At 35.0% G+C, this 14,568-nt stretch overlaps 1 protein-coding gene and 1 non-coding gene across 6 annotated transcripts in view; one reads left to right on the forward strand and one right to left on the reverse strand.

The window, feature by feature from the left end:
- The window catches only part of CNKSR2 (connector enhancer of kinase suppressor of Ras 2), a 286,604-nt gene that overhangs the window by 106,086 nt on the left and 165,950 nt on the right, over nt 1-14,568 (forward strand). For all 5 annotated transcript variants that reach the window (XM_070291444.1, XM_070291441.1, XM_070291442.1 and 2 more), the window contains exon 5: nt 9,759-9,800. In XM_070291444.1, the coding sequence (XP_070147545.1) occupies nt 9,759-9,800 (42 nt within the window). The remainder of the gene's footprint in view (nt 1-9,758; nt 9,801-14,568) is intronic.
- LOC138931313 (U6 spliceosomal RNA) lies at nt 2,228-2,331 on the reverse strand. The gene has a single exon (XR_011446555.1). It is a non-coding gene; the product is annotated as a U6 spliceosomal RNA (small nuclear RNA).

The following is a 14,568-nucleotide window of genomic DNA, read 5'->3' on the forward strand; positions in this document are numbered from 1 at the left end:
TTGTTGAAAATACCTGCTGAGATCATGCAAATTGAAGTCTAATACCAAATTCATATTTTAAATGATTTTAAAACTGTGAAACTCAGTCTTTTTGTACAAAATAGGAGTGTGAAGAAACTAAGTGTACCGTGCTAGTTTATTTAGCAATTAGTTTTGTTTTTAACATATGACTTTAAAGTTTTGTTTTTATACCTAAGCTATAAATCCAATGTTAAATACTTACTATGGAATATGAAAATAGAGACTCAATGGAATAAAATAATCATAACTGATGAATTCACATTTATAGCATATACAGAGCCTCTGGAGATATTAAAGAGAGAGTGCAGTTGAATATAGGGTTCCTTTTTTGAAAATATTGACAGTCTAATGGGAAAGATCAAAAATTAAGATCACTGATAGAAACATAAAATGCATACAGTTAGAGTTATCTGATTGGCCTTTCAGGACCATTTTGGATTTGTTGGATTTGCCTTGATGGTTTTTGGATTTGTTGGAGAGCCACTTAGATGCTGAAAAATACTCACTTCTTGTTATACCTCCAAGTCTGTAGATGCTAAAAAATTAGTTTCCACATTCATCCAACTGTTGGAACATTAGTCTTTCATTGTCAAGTAAAAGATGAGTGATTAGAGTCAAGTGTGGTTTCATTTTAGATGAACTCCTGTGGGAGAATTGGAACAGAATTTTGGAGAGGAATATGATCCAAGATACAGAAGAATATAATTATGTTCACCAACAGAAAGACTAAGATGGTCTCTAAGGTCATGCCCACCCACATTCTCCTCCTATTCTTGGTTTATTGCATTTTTTGTTATAACTCATAACCATATTTAACCTAATGAAAACCTTAGCCAATTTTTAAAAATGGGTCATTTTAAAATTTCAGTAGATCCCATCCTTCATGAACATTCTTCTCATTTCTGAAATAACATCAGGAAGACTAACAAGTTTGTGATCATTGAGTCAGTCACAATGGTGAAGGGACTGCCAAGGAAGTAATTGTTGGATTATTATACTTCTGCCTTGTTTGCCAAGGACATTTATCTGAAATGAGAATTAAACTATGGCATTTTGATAACATATTCAGGAAGGATGTTAATGCCTGTCCATTCACCGTGGACATTCTTCTTTTCACTTGAAGTACTCAGTCAGTTTCAGTCTCTGATGAACCTAATTTAGTTTGAACTTTTATCTTTCATCCATTGCAAATCATTTATCATTGGCACTGCTTTCTCTGTGCCCACAAAACTATGTGATGGGTACTTCAAATTCATTTTTCATGCTCTTCTGTATTTTGTCTTACAGAGAGAATTGGTGTTATTGTACTGTGGGCTACTGTAGATGTCGTAGTAGACTGGACTCTGCCCTTTGCTGAAGGGGAAAAAAATGAAGGATCTGGTTAATGACTGGGAATTAAATCCCTTCATGTTTTCTTCCCAGATATTGCTTTTTCTGTTTTTTTGTTTCTTGGTAAATGGCTTTTCCAGGCTTCTTTGGTGGCTCAGTGGTAAAGAGTTCACCTGCCAATGCAGGAGATGCAGGTTTGATCCTTGGGTCAGAAAGATCCCCTTTAGAAGGAAATGACAACACACTCCAGTATTCTTCTCTGGGAAATCCCATGGACAGAGGAGCCTGATGGGCCACAGTCCATGGGATCACAAAGAGTCTGGCATGTCTTAGCAACTAAACAACAAATGGCTATTTCAGCTGTTGGATGGACTAAGTACATTTCTCTAGACTTGTGCTGCTGTCTAATATGGTAACCACTAGCTGCATTTGGCAGGTGTTTTTTTGGCCACATTGTGTGGCTTGCAGTATCTTAGTTCCACTACCAGGGATTGAACCCAGGCCAAAGCAGTGAAAGGATGGAAACCTAACCACTGGACAACCTGGGTATTCCCTGAATGTGGCCATTGAAATGCAAATTAATTAAAATTAAAGAAAATTACATATTCAGTTCCTCATTCGCACTGAAGGCATTTAAAGTGCTTAATAGCCACACATGTTTAATGACTTGAATTAGCACAGACATACACTATTTTACTGTAACTCTGTTATCACTATAACTTTTATTAGATGTCTCTGTAACATTTTCTCCAGTTACTCCTGACCACATAACTAACTTCCTCCATCTCTCTTTTTTTAATTAATTTATTTTTTATTGAAGGATAATTGCTTTACAGAATTTTGCTGTTTTCTGTCAAAACTCAACATGAATTAGCCAAAAAATATGGAACGCTTCACAAATTTGCATGTCATCTTTGCTCAGGGGCCATGCTGATCTCTGTATTGTTCCAATTTTAGTATATGTGCTGCTGAAGCAAGCACCATCTGACTCCTAAACATTATCTGATCTTGTCCATAGCTGTCTTCTCACTACACTTATTCTTTGTTGATGAATTCATTGTTGTTTCATTTTTCTTATACCTTTAACTCTCTCTTTAATGTAAATATTTCCCAGCTTGGATTCTATTCTAGATCCAATTCAGCTTTTTTTTTAGCTACTTGCTGAGCAGCTTTGTATAGGACTGGCCAAAAAGTTTGTTTGGGTTTCTGTAAGTTGTTTTTCTGTAAGATGTTACATAACATCTTACATAAAAACCCAAATGAACTTTTGGCCAGCCCAATATATGGCCTCTCTCTCAGCCACTTCTAATTTTACATGTCCAAAATAGAATTATTTTATTTTCTCTATATTCTCTCCTATCATCTCTACAGTGTTATTCATCCAATTGCTTAGACTTGAACCCCAGGGTAATGTTTAACTTTCCCCTCCCCATTATTCTCTATACCTATCAATTAATTACCAAGTTAGCTCATTGCTGGCTACATGTATCTCATCTACCTTTTTACATCTCCCCTTCCGCCATCATCACCTCAGTTCAAGCCCTGATCACATATCATATCTTCTATTGAAAAAGTATTCCAACTGACCTCCTTGCATCCAGTTTTGCTCCCTTGTTTTCATGAAACATACATTTGATCACAGTCTTCCCATACTCAAACATTTGTGAGCACTTCCTTTAGCAGAGTAATTTGCATATTTCATCTTCCCCAGAGATGAAATGTCTACTTGGTATTTTGGAAGATAACACAACTTTGAAGAGATTCTTCCCTCTGAGACATGGCACCAAAGTTATTCTTGTAACTAAAGGAAAGGAACAAGAGAAAAAGAACTATGAGAAAAAAGAGATGTCTGTCTGAGTTGTTAAGCTAGACCAGATAATTTGAACTATAGTTTCATCCCACCACCCCTGTATTTTGTTAAAACACACACACACTCATGCTTACCATTCACATTGCTGTTTAATACCAACCATGGCACTAAGTGTAAGCTATCCTGACTTTAACCTCTTCCAAATAAGTCACAAGAAATTGTCAAGTGATTGAGTTAAGTCTTTGCTACCCCAATGGAAAATGAAAGTCACTCAATGTGTCTGACTCTTTGTGACCCCATGGACTATACAGTCCATTAAATTCTCCAGGCCAGAATACTGGTATGGATAGCCTTTCCCTTCACTAGGAGATCTTCCCAACCCAGGGATTGAACCCAGGTCTCCCACATTGCAGGCAGTTTTCTTACCAGCTGAGCCACCAGGGAAGCCCAAGAATACTGGAGTGGGTAGCCTATCCCTTCTCCAGCAGATCTTCCTGACCCAGAAATCAAACCAGGGTCTCCAGCATTGCAGGCAGATTCTTTACCAACTGAGGTACCAGGGAAGAGGGAGGTTCAAAATAGATTGCTCTATAAAAATAAAGCTTTTATTCCCTTTAAAACAACAAAATTCCCCCAGCCTATCATTGATAACTGTCCACAATATGACTATTTTCTAGACTTTCTTTCCCATTGTACTCACCTCATGTATCTTAGGCTCTAGCCAAATGGGTTTCCTTATCCTGATAGTGTGCCTTTTTTCAGTGTGTTCATGTAATTTGGCATGATCTTTCCCCCTGAACCCCCAATTTCCAGACTTAAAAGCTATTTAAGCTCAGTTAAAATACCATCTCCTTCAGAAGATCATTCCAGAGTTAAGAAGTCAGAACTTATCTCCTTTTTTATAGGGCCTATTAGCATTTATCTTGTTTACCTTGTATTATTATTTGAATAGTTTCACCTACTTCTTTAGAAAATAATGAAATAATGATGGCCAAGGATCAAGTTTAATTTATCTTTGATCACCTAATAGTGCCTTATAGTGAATTGCATTTAGAAGATGCCAAAAAAAAAAAAAAATTCTGGTGAATGGTATTGTGACTTGGGGCTTCCCTCATGGCTCAGTGGTAAAGAATCCAACTGCCAATGCAGGAGGCATGGGTCAGGAAGATCCCCTGGAGGAGGAAATGTATTCTTGCCTGGGAAATCCCATGGAGAGAGGAACCTGGCAGGCTACAGTCCATGGAGTAGCAAGAGTCAGACACGACTTAGCGACTAAGCAACAACATTGTGACTTGAGTGAGTGGATGATTGAGTAAGAGTATAACACTAACTCATTACATGAATTAATCAATGAAGCAACATAGTGTAGAAATTTTGATACCTTGAAAACAGAATATGTGAGGTACTTGTATGTAAATACCCTTATCAAAGGTTTACATGGCTGGCTTATTTAAATATTAGTTGAAAGCAAAGCAATTAATGACCTATGTACTGTTCTTGTGACTATCTATAATACACAGTTGATGAGATGTATTATCTGTACTGAACATTCTAATCCCCAAGTGACAAAGTATTTAGCATTTATGGTAAAATACAGGATCGAAATTTTTTATGTATTCTGCTCAGTTTAGCAATTGGATCGTGGTTTCACTAAAAGGATAACTGGATTATGATTCTGTGGGGTGATCTTACTTTCCTAAGGAAAAAAGTGATCAAAATTGAAGAAACACTCCTCATTTTATAAATATTGTCTTATTAAGAATTTGATGCATTTAAATGTGCATCACGTCATTTGAAAAAGTGTTATACATAAAAAGGAAAAGAAATTCAAGTGTTACAGCTACTAAAGAGAATTCCTGGGAGTGTATAGTGGTACAGCTCTAAATCCAATTTTAAAAATCTAAATTTAATCCTAACCTAAAAATAACTAGAACGTCAGAGGTGTACCTTTCCATAGTGTGCATAAGTTCAGAAAATGGAGATATCTTCATATCTAGTGCAATTTTATTTTTAAAACTTGGGGTATGATCTTTTAGGACAGGATTTGGCCTTAAGTGTTAATAAAACTCCCACTTCAGAAGCAAATATTTTAAAATCACATTTGATGGAAATAAAATGACTTACTGATGAGATGAATCCCTCCAAAGTACCTGCTGTATGTATGCCATGTGTGTGTGCTCAGTCATGTGCGACTCTTTGTGACCCCGTGGACTGTAGCCCACCAGGCTCCTCTGTCCATGGGATTCTCCAGGCAAGAATACTGGAGTGGGTTGCCATTTCCTCCTCCAGGGGATCTTCCTGACCCAGGTATTGATTCCGTGTCTTTTGTATCTCCTACATGGGCAGGCCAGTTCTTTACCATAGCACCACTTGGGATGCCTCATAGCACAACACAGTGGTTTTGTTGAATTTTATTAAGAAATATATTAATATTTTAAAATTTTAACTAATTGACCTTTTATATGTTGATTTGTGTGATTTTTGTGGCATTCATAGTCCTAAAGTTATTAAAATATAAAACTTCTTGAATACTGTAGAGTTTTACATATTGTAACTTATTTAGATGAATGCCTATCTTCTTAAACTGTGCTTCTCTAAGCCATGTTTTATTCATCTTTATATTCTTAAAACAGATGATTAATATTTGCTGAATCAAGAGCTATACAGATAAATAGCTGTATACATCTATCATACATTATCCAATTAGTTTAATATGTTCAATATTATTAAACTTCATTATAGTTATCCTCTTAGATACTCAAACTGCTCCATCTCTGCCCAGGGAGAATTCTCTTCATATTGACTTCTGAATCCTACTGACACAGTCCTTGTAATCTTTAATAGCTTCTTTCTATTTTGTGTCATAACATAATTCATGCTCCTCTTGTACAATTCCTATCCCAGTTTGGTATTAGCCATTTTCCAAGAAAGCCTGTGAAATGGTATTTGAATACCACCAATTGTGGAGGGTTCATTTACTACTAAATTGGTCATTGTTTCTATGCTTTTTCAGTGGACAGAGCTAAGAGAAACATACATACATATATACATACATAATACATCAAGAGACTCTTTTAAGGTTTTTACTGATCTTCTTGTGTATGTGTCTTGCTTTCTCCTGTGCTAAAATTACTTACCAGTGTCACCAAGAGTGATAAAATGTTCAAATCAGTTCAGTTTTTCAGTTCAGTCGCTCAATCCTGTCTGACTCCATGCGACCCCATGAACTACAGCACACCAGGCCTCCCTGTCCATCACCAACTCCTGGAGCCCACCCAGACTCATGTCCATTGAGTCGGTGATGCCATCCAACCATCTCATCCTCTGTTGTCCCCTTCTCCTCCTGCCCTCAATCTTTCCCAGCATCAGGGTCTTTACAAATGAGTCAGCTCTTCGCATCAGGGGGCTAAAGAATTGGAGTTTCAGCTTCAGCATCAGCCCTTCCAATGAATACCCAGGACTGATCTCCTTTAGGATGGACTGGTTGGATCTCCTTGCAGTCCAAGGGACTCTCAAGAGTCTTCTCCAATACCACAGTTCATAAACATCAATTTTTCGGCACTCAGGTTTCTTTATAGTCCAACTCTCACATCCATATATGACGACTGGAAAAACCATAGCCTTGACTAGATAGACCTTTGTTGGCAAAGTAATGTCTCTGCTTTTTAATATGTTGTATGGGTTAGTCATAGCTTTTCTTCCAAGGAGTAAGCGTCTTTTAATTTCATGGCTGCAGTCACCATCTGCAGTGATTTTGGAGACCCCCAAAATAAAGTCAGCCACTGTTTCCCCATCCAATTGCCATGAAATGATGGAACCAGATGCCATGATCTTAGTTTTCTGTGTGTTGAGCTTTAAGCCAACTTTTTCACTCTCCTCTTTCACTTTCTTCAAGAGGCTCTTTTGTTCTTCTTCACTTTCTGCCATAAGGGTGGTGTCATCTGCATTTCTGAGGTTATTGATGTTTCTCCCAGCAATCTTGATTCCAGCTTGTGCTTCCTCCAGCCCAGCATTTCTCATGATGTACTCTGAATATAAGTTGAATAAGTAGAGTGACAATATACAGCCTTGACGTACTCCTTTTCCTATTTGGATCTAGTCTGTTGTTCCATGTCCAGTTCTAACTGTTGCTTTCTGACCTGCATACAGGTTTCTCAAGAGGCAGATCAGGTGGTCTGGTATTCCCATCTCTTTCAGAATTTTCCACAGTTTATTATGATCCACACAGTCAAAGGCTTTGGCATAGTCAATAAAGCAGAAATGGATGTTTTTCTGGAACTCTCTTGCTTTTTCGATGATCCAGCAGGTTTTGGCAATTTGATCTCTGGTTCCTCTGCCTTTTCTAAAACCAGCTTGAATATCTGGAAGTTCACAGTTCACGAATTTTGAGCATTACTTTACTGGCATGTGAGATGAGTGTAATTGTGCAGTAGTTTGAACATTCTTTGTCATTTCCTTTCTTTGGGATTGGAATGAAAACTGACCTTTTCCAGTCCTGTGGCCACTGCTGAGTTTTCCAAATTTGCTGACATACTGAGTGCAGCACTTTCACAGCATCATCTTTCAGGATTTGAAACAGCTCAACTGGAATTCCATCACCTCCACTAGCTTTGTTCATAGTGATGCTTCCTAAGGCCCACGTGACTACTGTCATGTAATTGTTCACTTGCTTTATCCTGTAAGACACACATAGCAGTTTCAATAACTTACATAGTTAGTTTCAGTAACAAACTAACAACACTACTACCAACAATGTGGTTACTGAAAATAGTATAAGTGAAAATAGTAAAAATCGCTCAGTCGTGTCCAACTCTTTGCAACCCCATGGACTATACTGTCCAAGCCTGGAAATAGTATAAGATTTTCTTTAACAATTCTTTTTTAATATCATACTAGGGATGTACAAATAAAGTATATTGTTAAGAACCTTGAAATAGTTATTCTCTGTGTGATTATTCTCTCACAACAGAATATACATTTAAATCATATTTACTTTTTTTCCTTGATAAGAATCTTTTTGAATTGTGAACATTTAATCCATATTGATTCTAGGAAGGTAGGTAATTAATGAAACTTGCATCCATTGCAGCTGAAGCTAGCTATAGAGGCAGCATGGGGAAACTGGGCAACTTCCCAGCTCTTCCCAAGTTATCTCTTCCCAGTGTAATTGTGTTTGAAGTTAATTCTGTAAAATTGGACTCTTCCAAATTCAGATGTAAGTACACAAGCACTTTCCAAATATAAATGTTTTATCTACACCTTGCCTCCTCTGTACACATAATTCATTCATACTTAATAAAGAATTGACTTTATATGATTATATAGACATAGATGTGATTGTTTGTAACAGACCTTTCCTTTGGCACAGGAGCCCTTCTGAATGGCAAGATTATATAGACATAGATGTGATTGTTTGTAACAGACCTTTCCTTTGGCACAGGAGCCCTTCTGAATGGCAAGACCCAGTCCTTAAGTATTTCTATTAGTTTGTGAAACGAATTAGACCAAATTTAATGTTAAAAAAAATTAGCCCCCAAAAGAATATGTGCTTCTTCTAGCAAGATATTGTGGTGAAATGGTGTTACCAAAAGCTATGTTGAACAAGATTCCTTTTTGTCATAATTAAATTCAGGGGGAAAAGTGAAATGGATTCTCATTCCTTGAAATATGCAATACTTTGGAATATATATATATATTTTCAAAATTATCTAGCCAAATAATAATCAGTTAACTTTATATCTTGAGGTAAAAGTTATTCATTTAAAATTCTTAAATCATGCAGAGCACAATAATTCATAGTTAAAATGTACTCATCGTTTACTGTATGTCAGATAGTGCTGAGCCATTTATTTCATTTCCTCATTTGATTCTCACACATTGCTATTGGTTTACTGCTATTATCATGCAGTAAATTTTATAAATTCCTTGAGTAAACTGTACCATAGAAACACAGAGTTTCTAAGCAGTGATCACTTTGCTATATTACTGTTTATCATAAGTCTAGCAGTTGCAGCTAAAAAGACAGTGGAGAATTTTTTTAAATAATTTTTTGTAATTTCAGAGACAAATTGAGGGAAGAACTATAAACTTATATTCATTGGTAGCATACATTAATTTTAATTGCATAATACAAATGTTTAATATAATATATTTTTGAGATTGTTTATATGACTATTGAAATTAATGTTAATATTTTTTCTTAATGTTCCAATATATAATAAATAAGTATTTGAAATGTTGGACATATTCAGCAAGATACATTTATTACATGTATAAGTTTAGATAAGAAATGATTATAGTAATTTTTCCATTAGTTGCTTTTACATCTATTTAATGTATATTGTCCTTTATTATGTGTGTTTAAAGTTAGTAAAATTAGAAAACACAGTTAAACAAAAATTAAAATAACCCTATAACTGACCATCAGAGCAAATCAGTGTGAATGTTTTAGTATACAGTATTCCAGGCATTTTCCCATACTAACTGCTGTTTTTGCTTGAGTTTCAAGACTTTTTCAAATTGTAGTACAGTTCCTAAGAAAGTGTTTTAAAAGGAATGTTTAATTTTTTTAAATTAATGTATGTGTTTCTTTTTTCAGGATTGTACTGTCTATGAAACAGAGAATAAAATTCTTCATGTGGTAAGTATACTTGGATTTATTTTCACCTTTGTTGCAAAGTATGTATTCCTTTGCTTAACTAGTTATTAAGTAAAAAGCTACAGCCTGTGAAATAGTGAGCCCTGTATATTTTATAGGGAAAGTACAAAAGAATCAAAACATAATAAGTTGTATTAGTTATAATCATTCTTTTTTAACTTAATAGAAAAATATTATACAGTGGTTTAAGACTATAGTATGTAGCAAGGTTAAAATGCCATAAAATAAAGACTCTAGAGAAAAGGAAATTTGAAATAAGAATTTTTCACTCTTGATCTGTGACAAAAGGAGATCAGAGAAAAATGTTTGGTTTTATAATAGAGATGATCCACCTCTGTTGTCATTTGGATGAAATACTTCATAAAATAATCAAACTGCCTTTACTCTGATTCTGTATTCACCAACCTTCTAAATTTTAATTTGGCCATATTTATTGAATCAGCTAATGACTTTGCATGTGTTTTATCTTATTACTAAAAATGTTGAGTATGAGTACATTATACTTGGTAAAAAGGCATCTTAATGAAGTCTGCTGTTTTTCTTTGTAAATCCATTTCTTGGTTGATGCTCATCTGCCCTAATAACTCCACCTCTATTAGAAATGAGTGACAACATAAATAACATTGAAGAAGTTTAGAAATGAATGTAGTATAATATTTACTTTGATTATTTTCCATTTCAGCTAGTGAGAATTTAAAGATTTTGTCTGATAATGATTGGGGCTTCCCAGGTAGTAGTAGTAGTGTTAGTTGCTCAGTCCTGTCCGACTTTTTGCAGCCCCATTGACTGTAGCCTGCCAGGCCCTTCTGTCCATGGAATTCCCCAGATAAGGATACTGGAGTGGATAGCCATTCCCTTCTCCAGGGAATCTTCCCCACCCAGGGATCCAACCGAGGTGTCACAGTGGTAAAGAATCCACCTGCCAACGCAGGAGACACAAGAGACGTGGGTTCGATCCCTGGTTCGGGAAGATTTCCTGAGGTAGGAAATGGCAACTCACTTCAGTATTCTTACCTGGAAAGTCCCATGGACACAGCTGAGTGACTGAGAATGTATGCTGATAATGTTTGAGACAGAGATTGGCATTGACCAATCAATTCACCTCAGAAAGCACTTGTATTTTCATGTTACTATTCTACCTCCTGTCTTGGCCTTTTTATGCAAGAATGGCCCAGCCTTCACTAGAAGGTTGTATACTTGTATATTGCTTTTCTCACAATAAGAATTATTTTTTTTAAGAAAATAACAAAATGTGTAGTGTACCACTTGGTATATGATGCTGGAATACTTTATTTTTATCTTTTTTTTTTTTGACACAAAGTTAACTTTACAATGGAATACTTTCTTTAAAATTTCAGAGAAGTCTCTTTCTGAGTTTCCTGTAATATAGAAAGACATCAAACATTTCTCACTCTTTTGGAGACTGAGCAATCCAGGATCAGGGTACCAGCAGATTTAGTATCTAGTGAGGGTCTGTTTCCTGATTCATAGAGGATCCTGTTATAGTGGTAGAGGCAAGGGAGTTCTCTGGAGTTTCTTTTGTAAGGACTCTAATCCCATTCAAGAGGGCTCTAAACCTATGATCTAATTACCTCTCAAAGCCTCCACATCTAGATACCATCATATTGGGGGTTAGGTTTCAGTACATGAATTTCGGAGGAATACGTACTTTAAGTCTGTAACAGATGGTGAGGAATAAAAAAGTATATGAGTTCTAATTACTATTTTTAAATGAAAAATTTTAATGATAAATCAAAAAATAATACAAATATCATTGAACTTATGTTTTAAAGAGACAAGCTCTGTTATTTCTAAATTGAACCACAAAGACTACCATTACTTTCCAGTGGCAGTTATCCTCAGAAAACAAGGATTTCCTGTAAAACTAATGAAATACAAATTTTCATCTGTAGATTCGTAAACATGAACACACAAATTTATATAGTAGCACACTAAAAATATCCAAATGGTACTTAGAATCTGATGTAATGAGAATGGACATACCTTGCCGCTAGGCATGTAAGTTCATAAAACCTTTTTTAGTTAATTTTAAGACTCAAAAACATTAATACTAACATTTATGTAGTGTTTAAAATATGCCTCAGGCACTATTTTAAATGCTCTGTATAAACTAACTCTTTTAATCCTCATAGCAACCTTATGAGGTGGTTATTATTAGTGTCATCTCTATTTTACAGTTGAGGAAACTGAAGCACTAAGAGGTTAGACAACTTTCCCCAAGTGACATAGTTGAAATGAATTTAAGGCAGAATTTTAACTCAGGCATTCTGGCCCCAGAGTCTGTATTCCTATACAGAGTCTAGTCTAAAAATAAATTCTAAAACACAATAGCATTTTCTATGGAAAGTGTTTATAGCAGCATTATATGTAATAATGAAAAATGGGCAATAATAGGTTAATGCTTCAGTACACTATGGTGCATTCAAAGGATGAAATATTTATTCATACTATTTGAAGTTGTATTTGTGAATATATGATTTATGAATAAATTTTCCTTAAATTTTATGAATATACCAAAAATATCTTTTGACAATATTCATGGAAAGATTCTAAATGATAATGTTAACTAAAATCCAGACTGAAAGCATTATAAACACAGAATAAATCACCATTGAAAATTGAAATAAAAATATTCTTTATTAATTTGAAATAGAAAATATTCTTTATTAATATTTGCTTATTTATTTGATAAAATAATAGCTGATTTTTGGTTTTTTTTTCAAATATCATCCCAAGTTCCTTCAGTTAGTGTTACTTTTATAATTAAGTAAGTATTTATTTATAATCCTGATGGCCTTTAATGGATAATTTTATTATCTGTGTTGTGAGATTGTCAAAAGTGTTTTGGACAACCCTTCGCCTAGATTTCCTATTCACCTTTTTATCCTTAAAATTGGAGAGAGTTGTTTATATTTAAAATGATAAAGTAATAGACTCTGAAGACCAAAAAGCTGGATAGAAAAGAGCATTGGTTGGTTTCAGTGGTAGACAGAGCTATCTTTTATTCAGTGAGACTGAATAAAAGGAGATGGGACAGCTTGGATTTCCTTGGAATTTTGCCATTAAATATAGTGATATAGATAGCAGAGTGCAACCATAAAGGACAAAAGGAAATGCAGGTATTGGTGTACTATATATCTGAGTGATTGTCACCTGATGATAAAGAGTAATTTATTTCACCCCTCTTGATTTGATCTTTACCTCTCAGTGAGGCTTTGTCCCTAGGCACACATTTCCTGGCATGTTGGAGCCCATCTGTTTTTTCTCTGCACGAATCCTTGTTTCATACAGTAAGTCAGTTGCAGGGAATCTGGAAATCTCTTCAGTTTTGTGCCCTACTTTCTCCTCACTCCCACCTTTCACTATAATCTATAAAAACTGGAGAGTATTTCTGAGAAGCCATTTCAGACCTTGTCCTTTAGCAGACTTATTTTGCTTGTCACAGCTCTGCTTCTCTCCTTGGTGAGCTGGGAACACATGTCAGCTTTGATAAACTCATGAAAATCCCAGGCCAGGCATTGATTGTTAGTCACATTGTTTAAATCAGATTGTACTGAGCTCAAATACACCTTTTACATTAACCAGAAGTGTGGTCTTATATATCGCACTTGCTTTGTACTAGCATTTTATTGCACCCATCTTTTTTATAAAGACGAGAGGAATAAATAAAGTAAATGCCTATTTATCATTTTAGTGTTAACACTATCTTTTCATTGTATAGTACTTTACAGTTTACAAGGCAATGTTATGAATGCTGTCTCTTCTCTCTCCTCTCTTTTCTCTCCAGGCTAATTTTTTTTTCATTTCTTATTTAAGTTTGATCATGAATTAGGCTTATTTTGGCCTATTAACTATTTGTTTTATTTCACAAATATTTTGTGCGTATTTTATTCCTTCCTTTAAATTTATGCATTGTTTACCCCTAAACTCCATTTGAAGTGATATTACTGTCCCTTCTCTGCTGTCTAGACTAAAATGGCTAAAACTGAATAGAACCAACAGTTAGGTTAAGAGAAGAGCCTGGAGGAGAAAATTAAAAGCTCATTTTAGACTTTGCCCACCATCTATAGCATGTCATTTATCTAAGCATAGTTTCCTTATAATCTCCCCAAACCTTGCAGATGTCAGTACTAGTGCAGCAGCATGCTCCATAATAAAATAAAAGTCATCGTATTAATATTTTATTTTTAGAGATTTCTTCAAAACAGTGACAGTCTAATGACTTTATAAAAATAGTTTTATATTGGGTCCCTGATGCTGTAAAATGGCAGCTTTCCCAATTATAGACTCTTCTCTTAAATCTGTGATCCTGAGCCATTGCAAACTGAATGTTTTTGTATGGTTGACATTGTGGTTGTAACTGGAGCATTTAAACATACAATTTATGGTCAATCTCATTAAAACATGAATTCTAATACTGGTTTTGTAGATAGAAAGCATTAAGATGCTTCTTTATTTTGAAAGTTAATGTGACCCTTCCATTTTGGCCCACTTCACTATCTTTGTGGTCACCCTAAAAAAGCACATTAACTCTATTACTGAAATAGGCATTGATTTCTTGAGTGTTGTAGTAGATTATCTCCAGCTTTTGGCACTTTGGTGCTTTATAAATTATTTTAACTATAAAATTAAATTCTCCACAGCTGATGTCCCATGTAGGAATGAAGAAATCTAGTTAGAATATGAAGGAGTTAGAAGATATTATTAGTCTTTTATGGGGCAAAAAAAA

The sequence above is a fragment of the Ovis canadensis genome, chromosome X (genome assembly GCF_042477335.2).
Source record: "Ovis canadensis isolate MfBH-ARS-UI-01 breed Bighorn chromosome X, ARS-UI_OviCan_v2, whole genome shotgun sequence".
In the NCBI taxonomy this organism is placed as follows: Eukaryota; Metazoa; Chordata; class Mammalia; order Artiodactyla; family Bovidae; genus Ovis; species Ovis canadensis.